The following is a 17222-nucleotide window of genomic DNA, read 5'->3' as shown; positions in this document are numbered from 1 at the left end:
GGCTAGTCACAAAACCTCAGCCCGATTCACTTTTCTGATACATATAAGGAGAAATAGTACTAACTTCTCAGGGTTGTTGTGAAGACCAAATGAGGTAATATTTATAAAGAACTTTGTAAACCTTAAAAAAGTATATAAATAGGGGTGGATAGGTGGCGTGGTGGATAGAGCACCAGCCCTGGAGTCAGGAGTACCTGAGTTCAAATTCGGCCTCAGACACTTAATAATTACGTAGCTCTGTGGCCTTGGGCAAGCCACTTAACCCCATTTGCCCTGCAAAAACCTAAAAAAACAGTATATAAATAAACATTGTTACTATATGAAGCTTCCCCTGACCATCTTCAGTGGAAGTAAACTCCCTCTACTCTGAATTCCTCTCATATTTGTTGTCTCTGCCTTTCATTTGACCATTATCCTACATTGCCTCACATTTCCAGTAACCTCTTTGAAACTCTGTTTTGCAAGTTCCTTAATGCATAATACAGTGCTATTCATAAAGTAAGCTCCAAATAAAAATCTATCAATTGAAATCTGGTGATCTCTCCATATTTACATTTTTTTCATAGCATTTTGCTTCTCTCTCTCTCTCTCTCTCTCTCTCTCTCTCTCTGTTCTCCACTCTGTCTCCCTCCCTTTTTTTGTATTACAGACATATAGGTAATGCAATAGATAGAACTGCCCCTGGAGTCAGGAAGACCTGCATTTGAATATGACCTCATATACTTATTAGCTGTGTGACCTGGGGAAGTCACTTAATCCTGTTTGCCTCAGTTTCCTCATCTGTAAAATGGATTGTAGAAGGCAATGTCAAACCATTCCAGTATCTTTGTCAAGAAAAACCCAAACGGGGTCACAAAGAATCAGATGTGATTGAAATGACTTGATTTTTTTTTGTAACCTATCCTACTTGCCCTTGTGTTATAACTGGAGGGAATCTGAGGAAACTCATTTTACAGACGAGAAAATTTAAGGTATATGGAAATTACTCAGTTTCCTCATCTGTTAAATAGGAATAATAAATAGTAATTACTTTCCAGAACTGTTGTAACAATGTAATGAAATAATATTTGTAAAGTGCTTTGTAAACCTCAAAGTGCTATATAAAATTCTAACTATTATTATTAATAAAATTGTTCTTATTACTCAGGGTCATACAACCTAATCAGTTGAGGCAGGATTTAAAATTTGTCCTTTTTCCCCATTAGATTTTAAGTTCTGTGATAGCAGGATCTGTGTCATTCACTGTGCCTTATATATAGTATCTCCCTAGTCTGACATAATGAAAAAAGTGAATTTGAAGCTGGATGACCTGGACTGAGTTCTGGCTCTATTATTGGCAATCTGTGTGATTTTGGACATTTAAGTTCAGCTCTCTGATTTGAGTTTCTTTACCTGTAAAGTGAGGCCATTGAACATGACCTCTAAGGGACTTTTCCAGCTCTAAATATATGATTTTGTGCATTATCCTGGATCTAAATTGCATGAGAATTTCCTACAAGATTTTATTGTTGCTCTTGTCATCAAAGTATCAAGGAAAAAGATATCTTTTCAGACCCACCTCACAACTCAAACCTACTAGATCCCAAAGAACTCAGGGGAAGGATTCTGCTAAGGGTTGTTTGTCAAGATCAAAATTTAAGATTTTTCAGATTGGGGCTTGGAATTTTTGTGTCCATTGAACTAACTCTTTACTCCTTCAAGTCAAGATCAAATACTGCCGCCTCCTCCTCCCAGGTCTTCTCATCATACCCATTATCAGTGGACAGCTCTTGCATTGGGCTCTGTGTGGCAAGAACTTGGGAACAGCATTCCACACACTGCCAAGGACTGAATCATAATATTCATAGTCAAGGGGAATAAATAAACTGGCAAGAATTGGAGGGAGGGAGAGAAAGTATGAGAAGGTGGGGTGAAGCTGAGCATCAGTGGTATGTGTACTTGTTTAATGTTCCAAAGACTGAAATTGAGTCATTCTGATAACCATCCAAGCCAAGAGGGCATCTTAATGTAGGCATCACCATAGTATAGTGGAAGAACAAGAAGAGGAATCAAGAAACCTGGGTTTACAACCAACTCCATCTCTTGATGGTTGTGCAAACCTAGGAGAATCAGTTTGATTTTCTAAACCTGTTTCATTATCTATAAAATGGAGATGATCATATTTTCTTACCTAACATTTATAAGCACCACTTGTGCTGAACTTAATCTGATGTGGTTGATTAGATATCCTCAGATGAATATAATATATTTTAGAAAATTGTAATTATATAAGAAGCATACAGAGTGCTATGAGATCTCATAATAATTGTAAGTTATATGACCATGCTTTGGAAACATTGAAGCCTTATCTATAGATTGGGTTCTAATGATAGAGTGAATGAATGAATGAATGAATGTCATCCTCAGTTCCATATTTACCTTTGGGACATCTTGTCTGCCTTATTTTGGAGTCTAGATACTGAAAACTTGTCAATGAAACCATTAACCTATCTATCCCCTCAGAGTCTCTTGAAGGAACTGAGCAATCAAAAATTGAGTAGGTCAAAAAGCAAGCCTGAAGCTGGATGAACTAAGACCAAAAAGAAAACAAAAAGGAAATGAAAGAAAAGAGATCTGTCTCTCTATTCCCATATAGCCTCTATCCCCATATAGCCCCTGCCCCCAAATTACTTTCCTTTTGCTCTGTATTTGTTTTTATTTATTTCTATGCACATATGCCTGGTGTATAATAAGTCTTTAATAAGTATTTTTTATTAAGATTGTTGATTTGAGAAAAGATAGGAGGGACTCTTAATTTCCCTTAGGAGCTCAGGGCCCAGCTGTTGGATCACCCCTCCCTTATCCCCTTCTTGGAATTGGAGTTCTCTGGGATTCCCCAGGCAACCCTGCCCATCTGTGGGGAGAAGCAAATCTAGTCTTATCATGGGCCATACCCTTAGCAGTACTTTAGCAAAGATGCTTTTCCTCAAGGTGTCAATATCATTTTTCTCTTTTCCACTTTGATGGCTCAGTCAAGGGTTTGCCCGCCCATTGACAGAACAAACACTGGACAGCAACACACAGATAGATGCATATTTCTTCTATATTAGGGCTGTTGGGGAGGAGTGCTTTCTGCTGAATGAGCCTCATGCTCCCTCCCCTCACCTAGAGTTGTTTTAGGGAGACTTCCTGGGGAATGTGAGGGTGTGCCCACCAAGTATTTGCCAATTCACCTAGCATCCTTGACATGAGCATTCTTGACTGAGAAATCTTTAACCAGCAGCCTAGGCTCCAAGTGGCATGAGTTCAACCTTGTTTGTGCGATGGTGGAATAAAAGGAACTCAATCACCATCCTAATGGTCAATTATAATCTGAAGGGCCCATAAAACAGACCTCTCCCATCTTCTAACCCCAAAGAAAAAAATTTTTCCCACACACTGCCCCCCAGATTCTCTGTGAAAATCCATTTTCTTCAGATGCCTCATTCTTAAACATAAATGCCCTCAAGAGAAATATAGCATTAATTTTATCCAGTTGATCAATTAATTTAGAAGCTAATAGGTGTACAGTCAATAAAGCTCTAGACCTAAAATCAGAAAGACCTAAGTTCAATTACCAGCTCAGATGCAAACTATATGACTCTGAGTGAGTCACTTTAACCTCTGTCTTTCTCAGTTTCCTTAACTGTATTATAGGAATAATAACAGCATCTAACTCCTAGCATTGCTGAGAAGATCAAACAAGGTTTATTATTTTACCCTGGGGTAATGTTTCTAAATTTAGACTTTCTTTCCTTTGTAAATAAAAAAAATCACCAGAAGGTTTTCTAACTTATTGTGATAACCTGCAGTGTGCATTATGCAAGTGTAAGGAGAGAAAGAGGGTTCTTCCTTCAAGACTTAACTGTTTTCCATGGAGCCTGTTCTAATACTCCCAGGTTTGAAAGTACTTTTTCTCTCCTTAAAAAAAGCCATATACTTATTTATGTGTATAATATATATCCTGGGAAAGAATGTAAGAGGGCAAGAACTGTCTTTTTTTGTCTTTGTTTCTTTAATGCCTTTTATATATAATAAGTATTTAATAATTTATTTTATTTTATTGGATTGTGCTCAGGCATCAAGTTATAATGGAGGAAAAAAAGACAAAGACTCTCTTGTAGTGAATCACCAAACCCAGGAAGCCAAGGAGAATGAAGGATCAAGAGGGGCTTTGAGTTTAGATTCAGTCAGTGATCAGTGATTTGGAAAATAATAAAAGGTGGCCAAAGATTAGGTCCCCAACCTCAGTGACTATCTGACAAAGATAAGCAATGCCTATGATCAAGGACTGAATTTTTCAGAGAACAAATATTACCCAGGAAGGGCTGGGTGAGTGCTGTAGGAGTGCTAGGGGCTTTGGTATGCAAGAAAAGTGGGCTAACAGCATGCAAGAAATGTACAGAAGAGTTTCAGGGAGATCTCTGAAAATAAACTACTTTAAATGGTGAAGTAGAAAGAATATTACCCTGGGAATCAGGAGACCTGGGTTCTCTAGGCTTAGATCTTCCAATGATTTTGGGTAATTCACACCCACCTCTCTACACCTCCCAATCCTGTTTGCCAATCTATATATTGGGAGAAGACTTGAACTCTTAGGATCCTAAGGTCTTTAATTAGCTGCAGGTTTCAGCCTTGATTGGAGAATGATCTTTCTCTTCAAAGGTAATGTTGGGGTAAAGACATGTGAACAATTTTAGGTATCTCATTGTCATCCCTTCTCTTTCCTTGATTTAGGAGGTTACACGATCTTTGCCTCAGAACCTGCCCCTCCCATGAACTTATGTATTTCAATTAAGGATAAAGGCATCCTTACAAGGCTTTGGTATGCAAGAAAAGTGGGCTAACGGTATGCAAGAAATGTACAGAAGAGTTTCAGGGAGATCTCTGAAAATAAATTACTTTAAATGGTGAAGTGGAAAGAATATTACCCTGGGAATCAGGAGACCTGGGTTCTCTAGGCTTAGATCTTCCAATGATTTTGGGTAATTCACACCCACCTCTCTACACCTCCCAATCCTGTTTGCCAATCTATATATTGGGAGAAGACTTGAACTCTTAGGATCCTAAGGTCTTTAATTAGCTGCAGGTTTCAGCCTTGATTGGAGAATGATCTTTCTCTTCAAAGGTAATGTTGGGGTAAAGACATGTGAACAATTTTAGGTATCTCATTGCCATCCCTTCTCTTTCCTTGATTTAGGAGGTTACATGATCTTTGCCTCAGAACCTGCCCCTCCTATGAACTTATGTATTTCAATTAAGGATAAAGGCATCCTTACAAGTCATGCTGATTCACAACCTTGACATTATCTTTAACTCCTCATTCTCCCTTACCCCACATATCCAAGTAGTAAAATCTTGTCCTTCCAATCACCCTAAACTCTCTTATGCCATTCCCAGTTCAGGTACTCATCAGATACCTGGGTTAATTCAATAGCTTCCTCATAGCCTTTCCTGCCTTAAGTCTCACTCCATTCCAATCCATTGTCTACACAGGTGTCGAATGTGATTTTCCTGAAGCTCTATTCTTGACCATGCCACTACCTCACTCAATAAACTCTAATGACTATTAACATAAGAATCAAATGTAAACTTCTCTGGTTTTTTAAAGCCCTTCAAAACCCGAATTTGACACATCTTTCCAAACTTATGTATTACTCCTCTTTCTGCACTTGACAGACTGGTTTTCTTGATAATCCTCATAACATGTTCCATCTCTGTGGCTGTACTAACCATTTTATAAGCCAGTAATCTACTTTTCCTCACATGTGCATCTTGGAATATCTAATTACTTTCAAAATTTAGCTCAACTCCATCTTTTACTGATCTTTCCAAATACTAGTGTCCCCCTTCATATTTTCTTGTATCTTTTTATGTATACTAATATTTATATAGACTGTCTTCCCCAAATTCCCAAACTCCTTGAGGGCAAGGGTCATTTCATTTTTGCCTTTGTATTCCCAATGACTAGTATAGCACTTAGGGAATTGATAAATGATTGTCAATTGATTGATTGATTCCCATAGCCCTTGACTAGCATGTCCAGTACCTCCCATCTTTCAATTAGGTATCCATCTTACATTAGGTATAAATACCTCCAACCTAGCTGAAAAGGTTCTAGTTTCTGAACTATGATCTGGCAGACATGGAATGGATGGGTAGAGGAAAGAGAACAGTCCACCCACTACCTCCCAGTTGGGATGAATAATGATGTTGGTCTGTGTAATCTCATCTCCACCACTCCTTACCTCCTCTCCCCCTAGACTCTGGGACAGTGGTTTTTGTGTTGTTTTTCCAATGAAAAACAACCAAACTATTAGAGATTTTTCTCCCCTCCCCTATGCAGAGCAGCTGAGGCCCCCATCAAAGGGGAACTCATATGTTTGAGTGTGTTGGTTGTGCATCAAGAGAAGACAGAAAGCAAGAAACAGGGACCAAACTCACATCTCACTGAGCAATCCTGATCTTTCTCTGACACTCCTCTAACCTTTCTTCTTTATCTCATTCTTTATATGTGAGTATTTCTCCAAGGTTCTGCTCTAGGTCCTCTTTTCTTCTCATGAAATACTCTCCTACAGTTTCATTTATCACCTGTTCCTAGCCTTAATCTCTGTCCTATGTGCACAGAATTTTAGGATTAGAAGATATCTCAGAGATCATCTTCCTTGATCAATAAATCTACCTACATCATCCTTTATAAATGGTCCACATCTTCAATGTTAGTAAATACTACTGCATGAGACAGTGGTATTTATTATTGAAACATTATTGAAACAGTTCTTGCTGTTGGGATGTTCTTCCCTTACATTGAGTTGGAATCTAATTTGCTGACATTTTCATAATAATGATGATGATAGCTACATTTATGCATCATTTTAAGGTTTTTAAGGTACTTTACAGAATCTCATTTGATCTTCATAACAATCTTGGGGAGTGGGTGCTATTATTATTGTCATTTAACAGATGAAGAAATTGAGGCAGATAGAGGTGAAGTGATTTATCCAGGGTCATGTAATCTGTGTTTGAGGTCAGGTTAGAACTCAAATCTTTGTGATCCCAGATCCAGCAGTCTTACTTCCCATACCTTCCAGTTATCAGAAAGATCACAACAACCTTTCAACACAATAGGCTTTACAGATATTTATCATATTTAAGTCTTCTTTAGGCTGAACAATCTTAGTTTCCTACAAATTACATAGTTTTGAATTTCCTTTCTGCTTTGGTCATCTTCCTCTGTTTGTGCTCTAGGTTATCAAAAGTTAATCTTTTAGTTTTTGCAAGGCAATGGGATTAAGTGTCTTGCCCAAGGCCACACAGCTAGGTAATTATTAAGTGTCTGAGGCGGGATTTGAACTCAGGTACCCCTGACTCCAGGGCTGGTGCTCTATCCACTGCACCACCTAGCCACCCCTAAAAGTTAATCTTTTAAAGATTATATTTCTTTTTTTCCTTTTGAGCATTTGTACGTGAATGTTTTGCCAGTATCTCAAACTTATATATGTCCAAAATGGAACTCTTCATCATTTCTTTGAAAGGTGCTCCTGCTCCTAAAGTTTCTTTTCCTATTAATGATCTAGTCAAACTATATTTTATCATTTTATTAATGCATTCAGTCAGTTGTCATTCATCCTTCATTTCAAAGAGGACCAATGACATATTATGGTGATGTCTTGACTTGCAAATGAATTAGATTTAAGTGAGGCAGATCTATGAGGTTATCAGGCTCTCTCCTTCAGAGTCATGGAAGTCCAGTAGAAAGACAAAAGTCAAAACAAATGGCAATGACCTGGATGCATTGTATTACCTTGGCATCCTCAATGTATATCCAAGCTCTATGCTTTTGATATAGCACCTGTTGGAACAAATTTTTCTTACCTACCCATTCTGCCAAAGAAAGTCATTCAGAAATCTTTAAGTGCCTATGATGTGCCACACACTTTGCTAAGTCATAGGGATACAAAAAAAAGACAGAAGACAGGTCCTATTCTCAATGAACCAATAGTTTAATGGAGGAGATGAGATGCAAACAACTATTTGTAAACAAAGACACATTCAGGATAAATTGAAAGTTAGTACAGAAGGAATATGCTAGTCTTAAGGAAATTGGGGAAAAGCTTCCTGTAGAAGGTACAATAGGGGAAATGAAGAGGTAGAGTTTTCCAATTCTGGAGACACAATGAAAATGCCTTGGAGTTTTGTGTGAGGAATAGCAAGTAGAACAGTGTCGCTCGATCAGAGTTCTTGGAGTAGTAAAGACTGGAAAGACTGGTTTTGAAGGACTTTGACTATCAAAGAGAGAATTTTTTATTTGATTCTGGAGGTGATAGGGACCGTGAGAGTTTATTGAGTAGGGAGGAATGCCTCTGTTGTTATTGTTAAATTGTTCAGTCATGTCCAATTCTTTGTGACCCCACAAATCATAGCATGTCAGGCCCTTCTATCCTCCACTATCTATTGAAGTCTATACAAATTTATGTTTCTTGTTTCCTTGATACTATCTATCTATCACATCCTGTACCATCCTCTTTTCCTTTTATCCTCAATCTTTCCCAACATCAGGCTCTTTCCCAATGAGTTCTGTCTTCTAATTATGTTGCCCACATATTTAATTATGTAGCCCACTTTAGTATTTGACCTTCTAATGAATAACCTGAATTAAAGTATTGAGGAATGCCTCTCCTAAGATGGTTGAAATCCATTTATCTATTCATCATGGTACAGTGGACAAAGGACATGAGGTTCAAATCTTAGTTTTATCACTGAGATACCCTGTGTGAATCTGGACAAGTTACTTAACCTCCCTTGGTCTCTAGTTCTATAATCATAAAAGGAAAAGGTGGGACTTGATGAGGTCCTGACCAGTTCCACATTTGTAATGCTTTTGAATTTAATAAAATGCTACCTCCTTCAAGAAGTCTAGCTTCTGTGCCACTAGCACAGAAGGAATTTCTCCTAGCACTGTATACTTCTTTTAAACACTTAACACATTCTATCAGGTACTATAGTTATTTTTGTACAGATTTTTTTTGGCCCCCACTAGATTATAGGACCTTTGAGTATAGGCATCTTATCTTGTTTTTTATCTTATTTATCTCTGCATTTGACCCTTGCATCTGACCCCTTCACTGACTGCTATATGACCTAACATCTAGTAGGTACTCAGTAAAGGTTTGTAAAGTTATTTTAATTGAATGAATATCCAACTATATATGCAGGTATGATTTGAAGAAGTCTGGAAAAGTGCCTTACTCAGGAGACATTTTCCCTAACAACCTGAACTTCCATTATAAAAGATTCACTCATTTGATAAAGTATTAGGACTGTTAAAATATAAGTGCCCTGGGGAGGGGAAATTTATTAGGATACTTTATGTTGAATGAATTTATTAGATCTTTTTGTGCTATCATAATGTCATAGATTTAGAGACCTGAAAGGCCATTGAGTTCAACACTCTTATTTTACAGATGAGGAAACTGAGATGATGACATTTCAATGACTTAACCAAGCTCTCCCAGCTATAAGAGGGGATTTGAATTTGAGTCTTCCTGACTCTTGAGTTCAGTTCTCTGTTATTTAGGGGATAGAAAACTGAAAGGGACAGGAAAGATTTTCTAGGCTAGGAGTCCTTAAACTTCTTTTGTCTTGAACCCCTTCAAGAGTCTAATGAAGCCTTTTTGAATAAGGTTTTTAAATGTATTAAACTACAGTGTTATCAAAAAGAAATCAATAAGATTAGAATTCAAATATAATTTTTTTTTAAATTTCATAGACAACAGGGTAAGTACCCTTACCCTAGTCCAGCTCTTAAATTTATAGATGAGAAAACTCAAGACCAGAATAGGGCAAATAAATGAAAGTTAAAACAGGATATTTTTAATGGTTACAGGAAGGGGAAAGAAACTGAGGTAAAGAGTATTACCCAGGAAAGGTTTGGGACTCAAACAACCAGTTCCCAGCTGAAGAGTCTGTTGGGAGGGACCATAGGCAAGAGGAAGGGGAGAAAGTCAGGGACCATTGAGAATAAATGAAACAATTTTGCCTTTTATGTTGACCTGGGGCTGGAATTCAGCATCTTTGCTTTTTTGACTCATTGACAAAGCCAGTCTGTGCTTCCCCTCTGATCAATTCTTCCCTAAAAACCCTTTGTGTTAGATCTTTAACAGCTTGACTTTTGGTCTCTAATTCAGTCCTCCATTCATCATTCTCCTGAAATGGTGTTGGGAAACATTTCTCTCTCACATTAGCTCAATGGTTGTTTGTTTCCAGGAAACTTCCTAATTTTTCCCTTCATCTCCTCAGATTGACCCTCACCAAGAAAGATCCTCATCAGATGGGAAAGATCTGTAATCAGAGAGGGAAAATATAAAGCCATTTGGAATTCTAGCTCAGGACTCAAGAGGTTCCAAGTCTGAACTGGAACAGGCCAAGAAAATGAAGCATTTCTTGGTGTGGATATAAATAATATATTTTGCTTAAATACTTCACATTTTTATAGCATTTTCACCTTTTCAAAAAAAACTAGATACTATAATCTTGTTTTATTTTTAAATGTATCTCAATGAGATCTGCTTGGTGGATAAAGGTCACAGAGGAATGAAATTACCCCATGGAGTCTTGTGTCTTTTTCTGTGAAGAGAAGATAATCCTATTACCACCTTGCCTTCAGCTGTGTTGTTTCAAAATAGCAGAATGACTCACAAGTCAAATGTCCAAAGTAACTACTCCTAGGGAAGAAAATTAAGTCTTAGTTAACTGCTTCAAAAATAACTATGGAATTATTTCAATAATGGAGATAAAAAGAAAAAAATTAAGCGAAGTCCTATGGTTGTGCTATTATAATGACTAATCTTGCCCTAGGGAAGGAAAAGAGGAAATGTATCACCCTCTTTTTGTTGGAAAGATGGAGGCCTATGGGTAAGGAATGTTGCATATGTGGTCATACAGAAGTGATGTGTCAATTGGTTTTGCATAATGGTTTTCCTTTGTTTCAAGTAAAGGAGCATTTGTGGAAAGAGGGTGGGTTGTTTGTTCTTCATTCTTGAAGGAGACCAATATCAGGAGGGTGATATCTTGATTTGCAAGGGAATTGTATTTAAAGTGAGACAGAGATGTGCAAAGTCATCAGTCTCACTCTCTGCTCCAGAATCATGGGGTCCAAAGGCAAGCCATAGGTCAGGATGACTGGTGATGACACCCAGAGGGAGGGGTAGGAGTGAGAAGATGGGTATATCAAGAAATGACCAGTGGAGAAAAAAGAAATAAATAAAATCTTTAGTTGTGTAAGAAACAAAACAAAAACATTTAACAGTAAATGTGTTGTGTAAAAACAAATGAGGTTTTTTTTTATTTATTATGTACTTCATGATTAGAGGCAAAGGAGAGGTGATAATAGAAGTAAGATAAAGTGGGGGGAGACCACTGTTGCTAATGAGTCTTTGTGCTAATGAGTCTTTGTTGGTTGTTCAGACAATGCAGGAAATTTTCCAGACAGAGAACACCATCATGCTTTTGGAGAGGGCCATCATGGCCAAGGAGTGTCCATTGAAGGTGGCTCAGACAAGGTTAGAGCACAGGACACGGCGCCCTAATGTGGAACACTGCCGGGATATTGCTCATTTCAAGTGAGTGGCAATGGGTGGTTGTGGGGACTGACTGTATGGAGGGAAGAGGAACATGACCATTAGGAAGGTAAAAGCACTACTAGAATTTTTGGCAACACAAAGGTAGGTAATAACTCTTGTCAAGGTAGTAGTGAATCCTGGGAACTTCATAGAAAGTGAGAATCTTCCAGATGAGATCAGTTATCTATTCACTAAACTCTGGTTTCTGCTGAAAATTTTCAGATCCACAAAAATGTGGATGTTTGTAATTGTGAGTGCTTCAAATAATCCAAATATTTCCCCAATGGGTGTGCTCCTTTCCCTACCAGAGAAAGACTATTTTTATTGATGGAAGGACTTTAAAAACAGTTGCTACTAACCTGAAAACAGAACTGAGAGAACTAGGTGGGGTTGTGGGGAAGAGTAGATAGGAGTAAAGGAAACTAGAAGTCAGTTTTTCTAGATCCTTCTCTTTTCTTCAGTGATTGAAGTAAATCATGTTGGTCTAAAGTGGGGAGGACTATTGCTTTGATTTTAAAAAGAAGAAATGTTCTATAACACATTAATTTCATTAAGCTCTTTGAAGATCCATATATTACCATTTTGGGTCTCTGGGAGAAATTGATTTCCAGAGATGTTGAGAGTACTTCAGGGGAATGAATGCTGCTTTGGGAGTCACAGGATCTAGGTTCAGATCCTAACCACTACCCCTTAATATCCATACAATACCTGATGGTCCTGGGGGTACCTTTATCCTTCCCCTCCTGCATTTCAATTTCTTTTTATGTATTGTAAAAAAAAATAGATTGTGTAGTCTTTGATTGATTAATCACACTGTATCTTGTATTCCTCATCCATAGTATGAGGGAATTGGATTCTCTAAGGTCCACTCCAGCTCTGTGTCTATGATCTGGATTCTAGTACTAAGTTAGGGTCAGACTTGGACAAAGAGCCCAGGTTCTTGAGATCGGTCTAGAACTAGACTAAGGAATCCTCCATCTCTCCTATCTTCAGAGCTATCATCTTCCTTCCAGACAGGGACTGTTCATAAGCTCACAGATCTCAGGAGATCAGATTCATTGTATTTCTTTTCCTCATTCTGTAGATTTCAGGACAGGAGCAAGAGTAGCAGGAATGAGGCAGTTTGAGAGTCAGAGAACAGGGAGCGTCATGGAGAAATAAATGGGGCCACATAAAGAGATTCTAAAAGAAAATACTTTGTGCTGCCCTGATAGGAGTGATGCCTGAAGAGATAATCCTTAGCAGTGTTTTGGCTATTTCCTGCCAAAGGTTTAATCACAGTGGGAAATGGAAAAATCTTAACATTTTGGGTGGTGGTGTGTACCTGCCCAGATGGAAAGCTGGAAAGTCATTAATGAAAGGGCTCCACAGGGCCTTTTTGATTAGTGTTTGATTTGTCCTCAGTGGTCTCTGCCCTTCCCAGACATGTCTAGAAGGGGTCAGCAGTTTGGCCTTCTGAGGGTAAGTGCCCTGGGGACCCCTTCTTAAATTAGACCCATGTAGGGGTAAATTTGTGAGAGGGAAGAATGTAATCCCTCTCTGAGCTTTCTTCCATTGTCTCATGATCTGTTTCCGCAATCCACTGTGTTGCCTGAGGGCATAGTTCACTGCCTACTGTGCAGGAAAATAGAGTAGGGGGTCTCAGTGATGGTTGGGACAAATTTCCTATAGTAGATCAGCTGGCAGGTTTTTCACAGAAATTTTATCAGAGTTTTTCTGCTGTTTGTTCCAAAGGAAGTGCTGCTATTGGCTGAACTCTCCTATCTCTGAAGCTTGCCAATTATAGGCCAAAAGGAAATGGGCAGAGGACATTTAGTTAAATTAAAGGAAGGACTCGATTGAAGTTGTGGAAAGAGACTTGGCAAGCATTATATGGTTTATTAGAGGGTGCAGAATTCAATTCAATTCAGTAAACATTTATTAAACACCTACTCTGTGTGTTAAGTACTGGAGAGACAGAAAGAGGAGATAGTCCCTGCCCTCAAAGAGTTTATAATCTAAGGGGAGAGACAACATGCCAACATGGATATTTTATATTCAAAACAAGCTATATGTAGGATAAATAGGAAATAATTAACAGAATAAGGCAGTAGAATTGAGATATTGGATAAGGTCTCCTATAGGAGGTATGATTTTAGTTGGGACTGATTCAAGGGAGCCAGCAAGATCAATTGGTAGAAAGGAGGAGGGAGAGCCTTCCAGACATGGGACACAACCAGAGAGAATTCTGGAACCAAGAGATGAGGTATCAGGTTCAGGGAACATCCAGGAGGCCAGTGTCACTAAATTGAAGAGTACATGTCCTGGAGGAAGGTGTAAAAAGACTGGAAAGTTTGGAGGGGGCTAGGTTATGAAGGACTTTGAATTCCAAACTGAGCATTTTGTATTTGTTTCTGTAGGCAACAGTTTATTGAATAGGGGCTATCAAACTTGAGTTTTAGGAAATTCCTAAATGATGACCGAATGAAGAATAGATTGGAGTGGGAAGAGATTTAAGACAGACCAATTCACCAGCAGACTATTGCAATAATCAGGCTTGAGGTGATGGTACTAGAATGATGGCAATATCAGAAGAGGAAAGGCAGTATATTTAAAAGCCATTGCAAAGGTAAAACCAACAGACTTTAACAAAAGATTGGATACATGGGAGAGATATAAACAAGGGGGTAGAGGGCAGCAAGAGCTGGGGAAGGGGAGAAGATAGAAAATAAAGTCCTTGCTTCAGGAATCCCTGATGGATTCTACTCTAGGACATAGAAATTGCTATGGGACACTCCTGGGGTGGGGGTGGAGGAGAGTTTCTGTTACCAGTGTCCTTATGGGATACAATATGACTGAGACAGATGAGGTCAAAAGTCAAGATGATATATCAGTTGAATTGATCATTCTTTGTATCATCCAGGAGTTAAGGTTTACTCTGCTTCCCGTCTTTTGCCATTTTTTTAGGTGTTTGCAAGGCAAATGGGGTTAAGTGGCTTGCCCAAGGCCACACAGCTAGGTAATTATTAAGTGTCTGAGACTGGATTTGAACCCAGGTACTCCTGACTCCAGGGCCAGTGCTTTATCCACTGCGCCACCTAGCCACCCCTGCCATTTTGTTTTGAATGAACATCACAGGACTCCCACCCTTCTTTTCTTCCTCCATCTCAACTTACCTCAGTCAAACTGCACAGACATCTGCATCAGCCCCTATCACTTTTGGGGGGAACCATTCTTGTATTATCACTGGTATAAGAGAAAACTACTGATGGGGAAACTCCCAGAACCAAGGTAGATTGAAATCTGCTCTATAGCTCTAAAGTTAGGATCTGGGAAAGTTAAACACTGTTCATAGTCACTCTACCAGGATGTATCAGAGGTGATACTTAGACCTAGGTCTTCCCTATTCTGAGGCTTAGATCCATGATTCCATGCCAACTCAATAGTGCCTTATCTTAGGTTCCCACTCTCCACTCCCCAACCCTTGCTCATTCCCCAGTCTCCAAATGAGATTTTGTCCAAACTATTCCCAATAGGTAAAATTTTGCCAGGTATTTAGTGATTCACAAGGTTGGAGAATCCCCAGCCTCAGTCACCTCATTCCAATGGAGATACATGATCGGGGCACAGGGGAGAAATTAACTCAAATCCCCATAAGTATATTTTCCTCTTATCTGGGGGATGGAGAGCATCAGATTCATAGAAGAATAGATTTAGAGTTGGAAGTGATTCTCAAAGACTCTAGTCAACTCTTTCTTTTACTTATGCTCTCCTACAGCTTTACAAATGTGGAGCCTTAATTAAGTTGCAAGGAGATTGTGTGATGTCCAAGATGACAGATATCAAACAAGATTAGAAGAACCCTGAGTCAATGTTCTTTCCACTCCCCCTACACTGCCTGGCTCACTCACTCCCTGTTCTCTATTCCTTGCCATAGATTAGTAAATGAATCATTCACCATTGATGACACCTTGCAGACTCTGAAGCTTCGACTGTGTGAGGCACAGGACACCCTGCAACTTCTGGTCCTTTCCAAGACTCGGTTGGAACATGACCTTTCTGTCAAGGCCAATTCTCTCTTCCTTGACAAGGAAAAATGTATGACAATGCGAAAGACTTTTCCCAGCACCCCTCGCCTGGTAGGCTATTCTTGAATCTATGAGCCCACCGGTACTCCTAATTTGATTTTCCTTCTCCCTTCCTTACTGCACCTGAATAGTGTTCCACTCCTTGCTACACCTTGTCAGGATGTGACATAAAATTGAAAATCAGAAAAAAAAGAAATCTTCACTTACTCCCTTTTTTCTCATTATAAAAATATTTATTGAGTCAAATAAATATACCAAAACCACATTTTTGGAGTTTGTTCCTTGCTAAAGAGTCAGCTTCCTGGCAGGCCAAGAGAGAGGGCAATGTCTCCACAAAGATTTTGTCAGGATTTGCACAGTTCCAAAGATAGAAGGGACCTCCCTCAGTCATATAATCAATCATAGCAGTTTACAGGTAGAAGGGGACAAGGAGAGAGGGAATGATATGTGGGAGGTGGGGCAGGGTTTTGAAAAGTACAAGTTTTTTATTTGTAAGGATGCTTGGGGTGGAGGTGGGGAGGATGATAGGAAAAGGATGAGTTTAGACCTGGAATGGAAGGTGATGTAGAGAAGTGGGGGATGGACTCAGATTGGAAATTAAATTGAAGTCAGTTTGGGGTAGTAAATCCTAAATACTATGGTGATCCATTGAAAAAGTAATTAGCATAGACTTCAGTCTTTGGATTAAAGTCGCTGAGATTGTAAAATATTCAACTTTGGAAGACTTAAGAACCAATCACACTTTCAGAGGGACAATGATGAAGTATACAAACCTCCCTCATCCCATCATCCATAGGGATGGACTCAAGATGCAGAGTGGAACATATATTTTAGGAAAGGGTCAATGAGGAAATTTGTTTTGCTTGATACAAAGTTGGTACAAAGTTTTGTTTTTTCCTTCTTTGCCTACTTCCCCAATGGTTAGGGAAGTGGGAGAGAAAATATAAGTTAATTGACAAGTAAAATAAAAACAGAGCCTAATCACAAAAAGAATGTAAAAAATTATCCTGAACATTCCATTGTCTCTGAGCAGGAGTTCATTATAACCCTCAGATGAAAATGGTCTACTCCATCTTAGAAATCTACAATTCAAGTAGTTGTCAGCCTTCCCTATCTTCCAGATGGCTTCCTAGAGACAACGCAAAGAAAAAAAAAAAAACGTTACCTATATCACAGTTTTGCTGGCATTGGTCCTGTCCTTATCTGTTGCAGATGTAGGATGGATGCATTCTACATTCTGCCATGAGTTACTAGGGAAAAGAAACTGGTAAGTTTTTCCCAAAACCCATTAAAGATATTCAGTTTGAGGCAGTGAGGTGCATAGTCATACCTGAAGAAAGGAAGACCTGAAATCTGAATCTTCTTTTAGACATTTACCAGCCCTATGACCTTGGGTGAGTCTTTCAATATCTCTTATACTCAGTTTGCTTATCTGAAAAAAAGGGGGGAAATCTTAGTACTTACTTCACAGAGTTGGTATGAAGATCAAATGAGATAACATGTAAAGTGTTTTGCA

General features: G+C 38.8%; 1 protein-coding gene across 2 annotated transcripts in view; it reads left to right on the top strand.

Annotated features, from left to right (window-relative positions):
- The window catches only part of TEKT5 (tektin 5), a 59367-nt gene extending 43396 nt beyond the window's left edge, over positions 1-15971 (top strand). Inside the window, exons 6-7 of one of the 2 annotated variants that reach the window (XM_074195927.1) lie at positions 11485-11579; positions 15556-15971. In XM_074195927.1, coding sequence (XP_074052028.1) covers positions 11485-11579; positions 15556-15772 — 312 coding nt within the window. In that variant the 3' untranslated portion in view covers positions 15773-15971. Of the gene's footprint in view, positions 1-11484; positions 11640-15555 lie in introns of both variants that reach the window. The other variant, XM_074195926.1, reaches the window with a different exon arrangement.
- The last annotated feature ends 1251 nt before the right edge of the window (positions 15972-17222 follow it).

The sequence above is a fragment of the Macrotis lagotis genome, chromosome 8, assembly GCF_037893015.1.
Source record: "Macrotis lagotis isolate mMagLag1 chromosome 8, bilby.v1.9.chrom.fasta, whole genome shotgun sequence".
NCBI classification, from domain to species: domain Eukaryota; kingdom Metazoa; phylum Chordata; class Mammalia; order Peramelemorphia; family Peramelidae; genus Macrotis; species Macrotis lagotis.
This window is presented reverse-complemented; position numbering and strand designations above follow the sequence as displayed.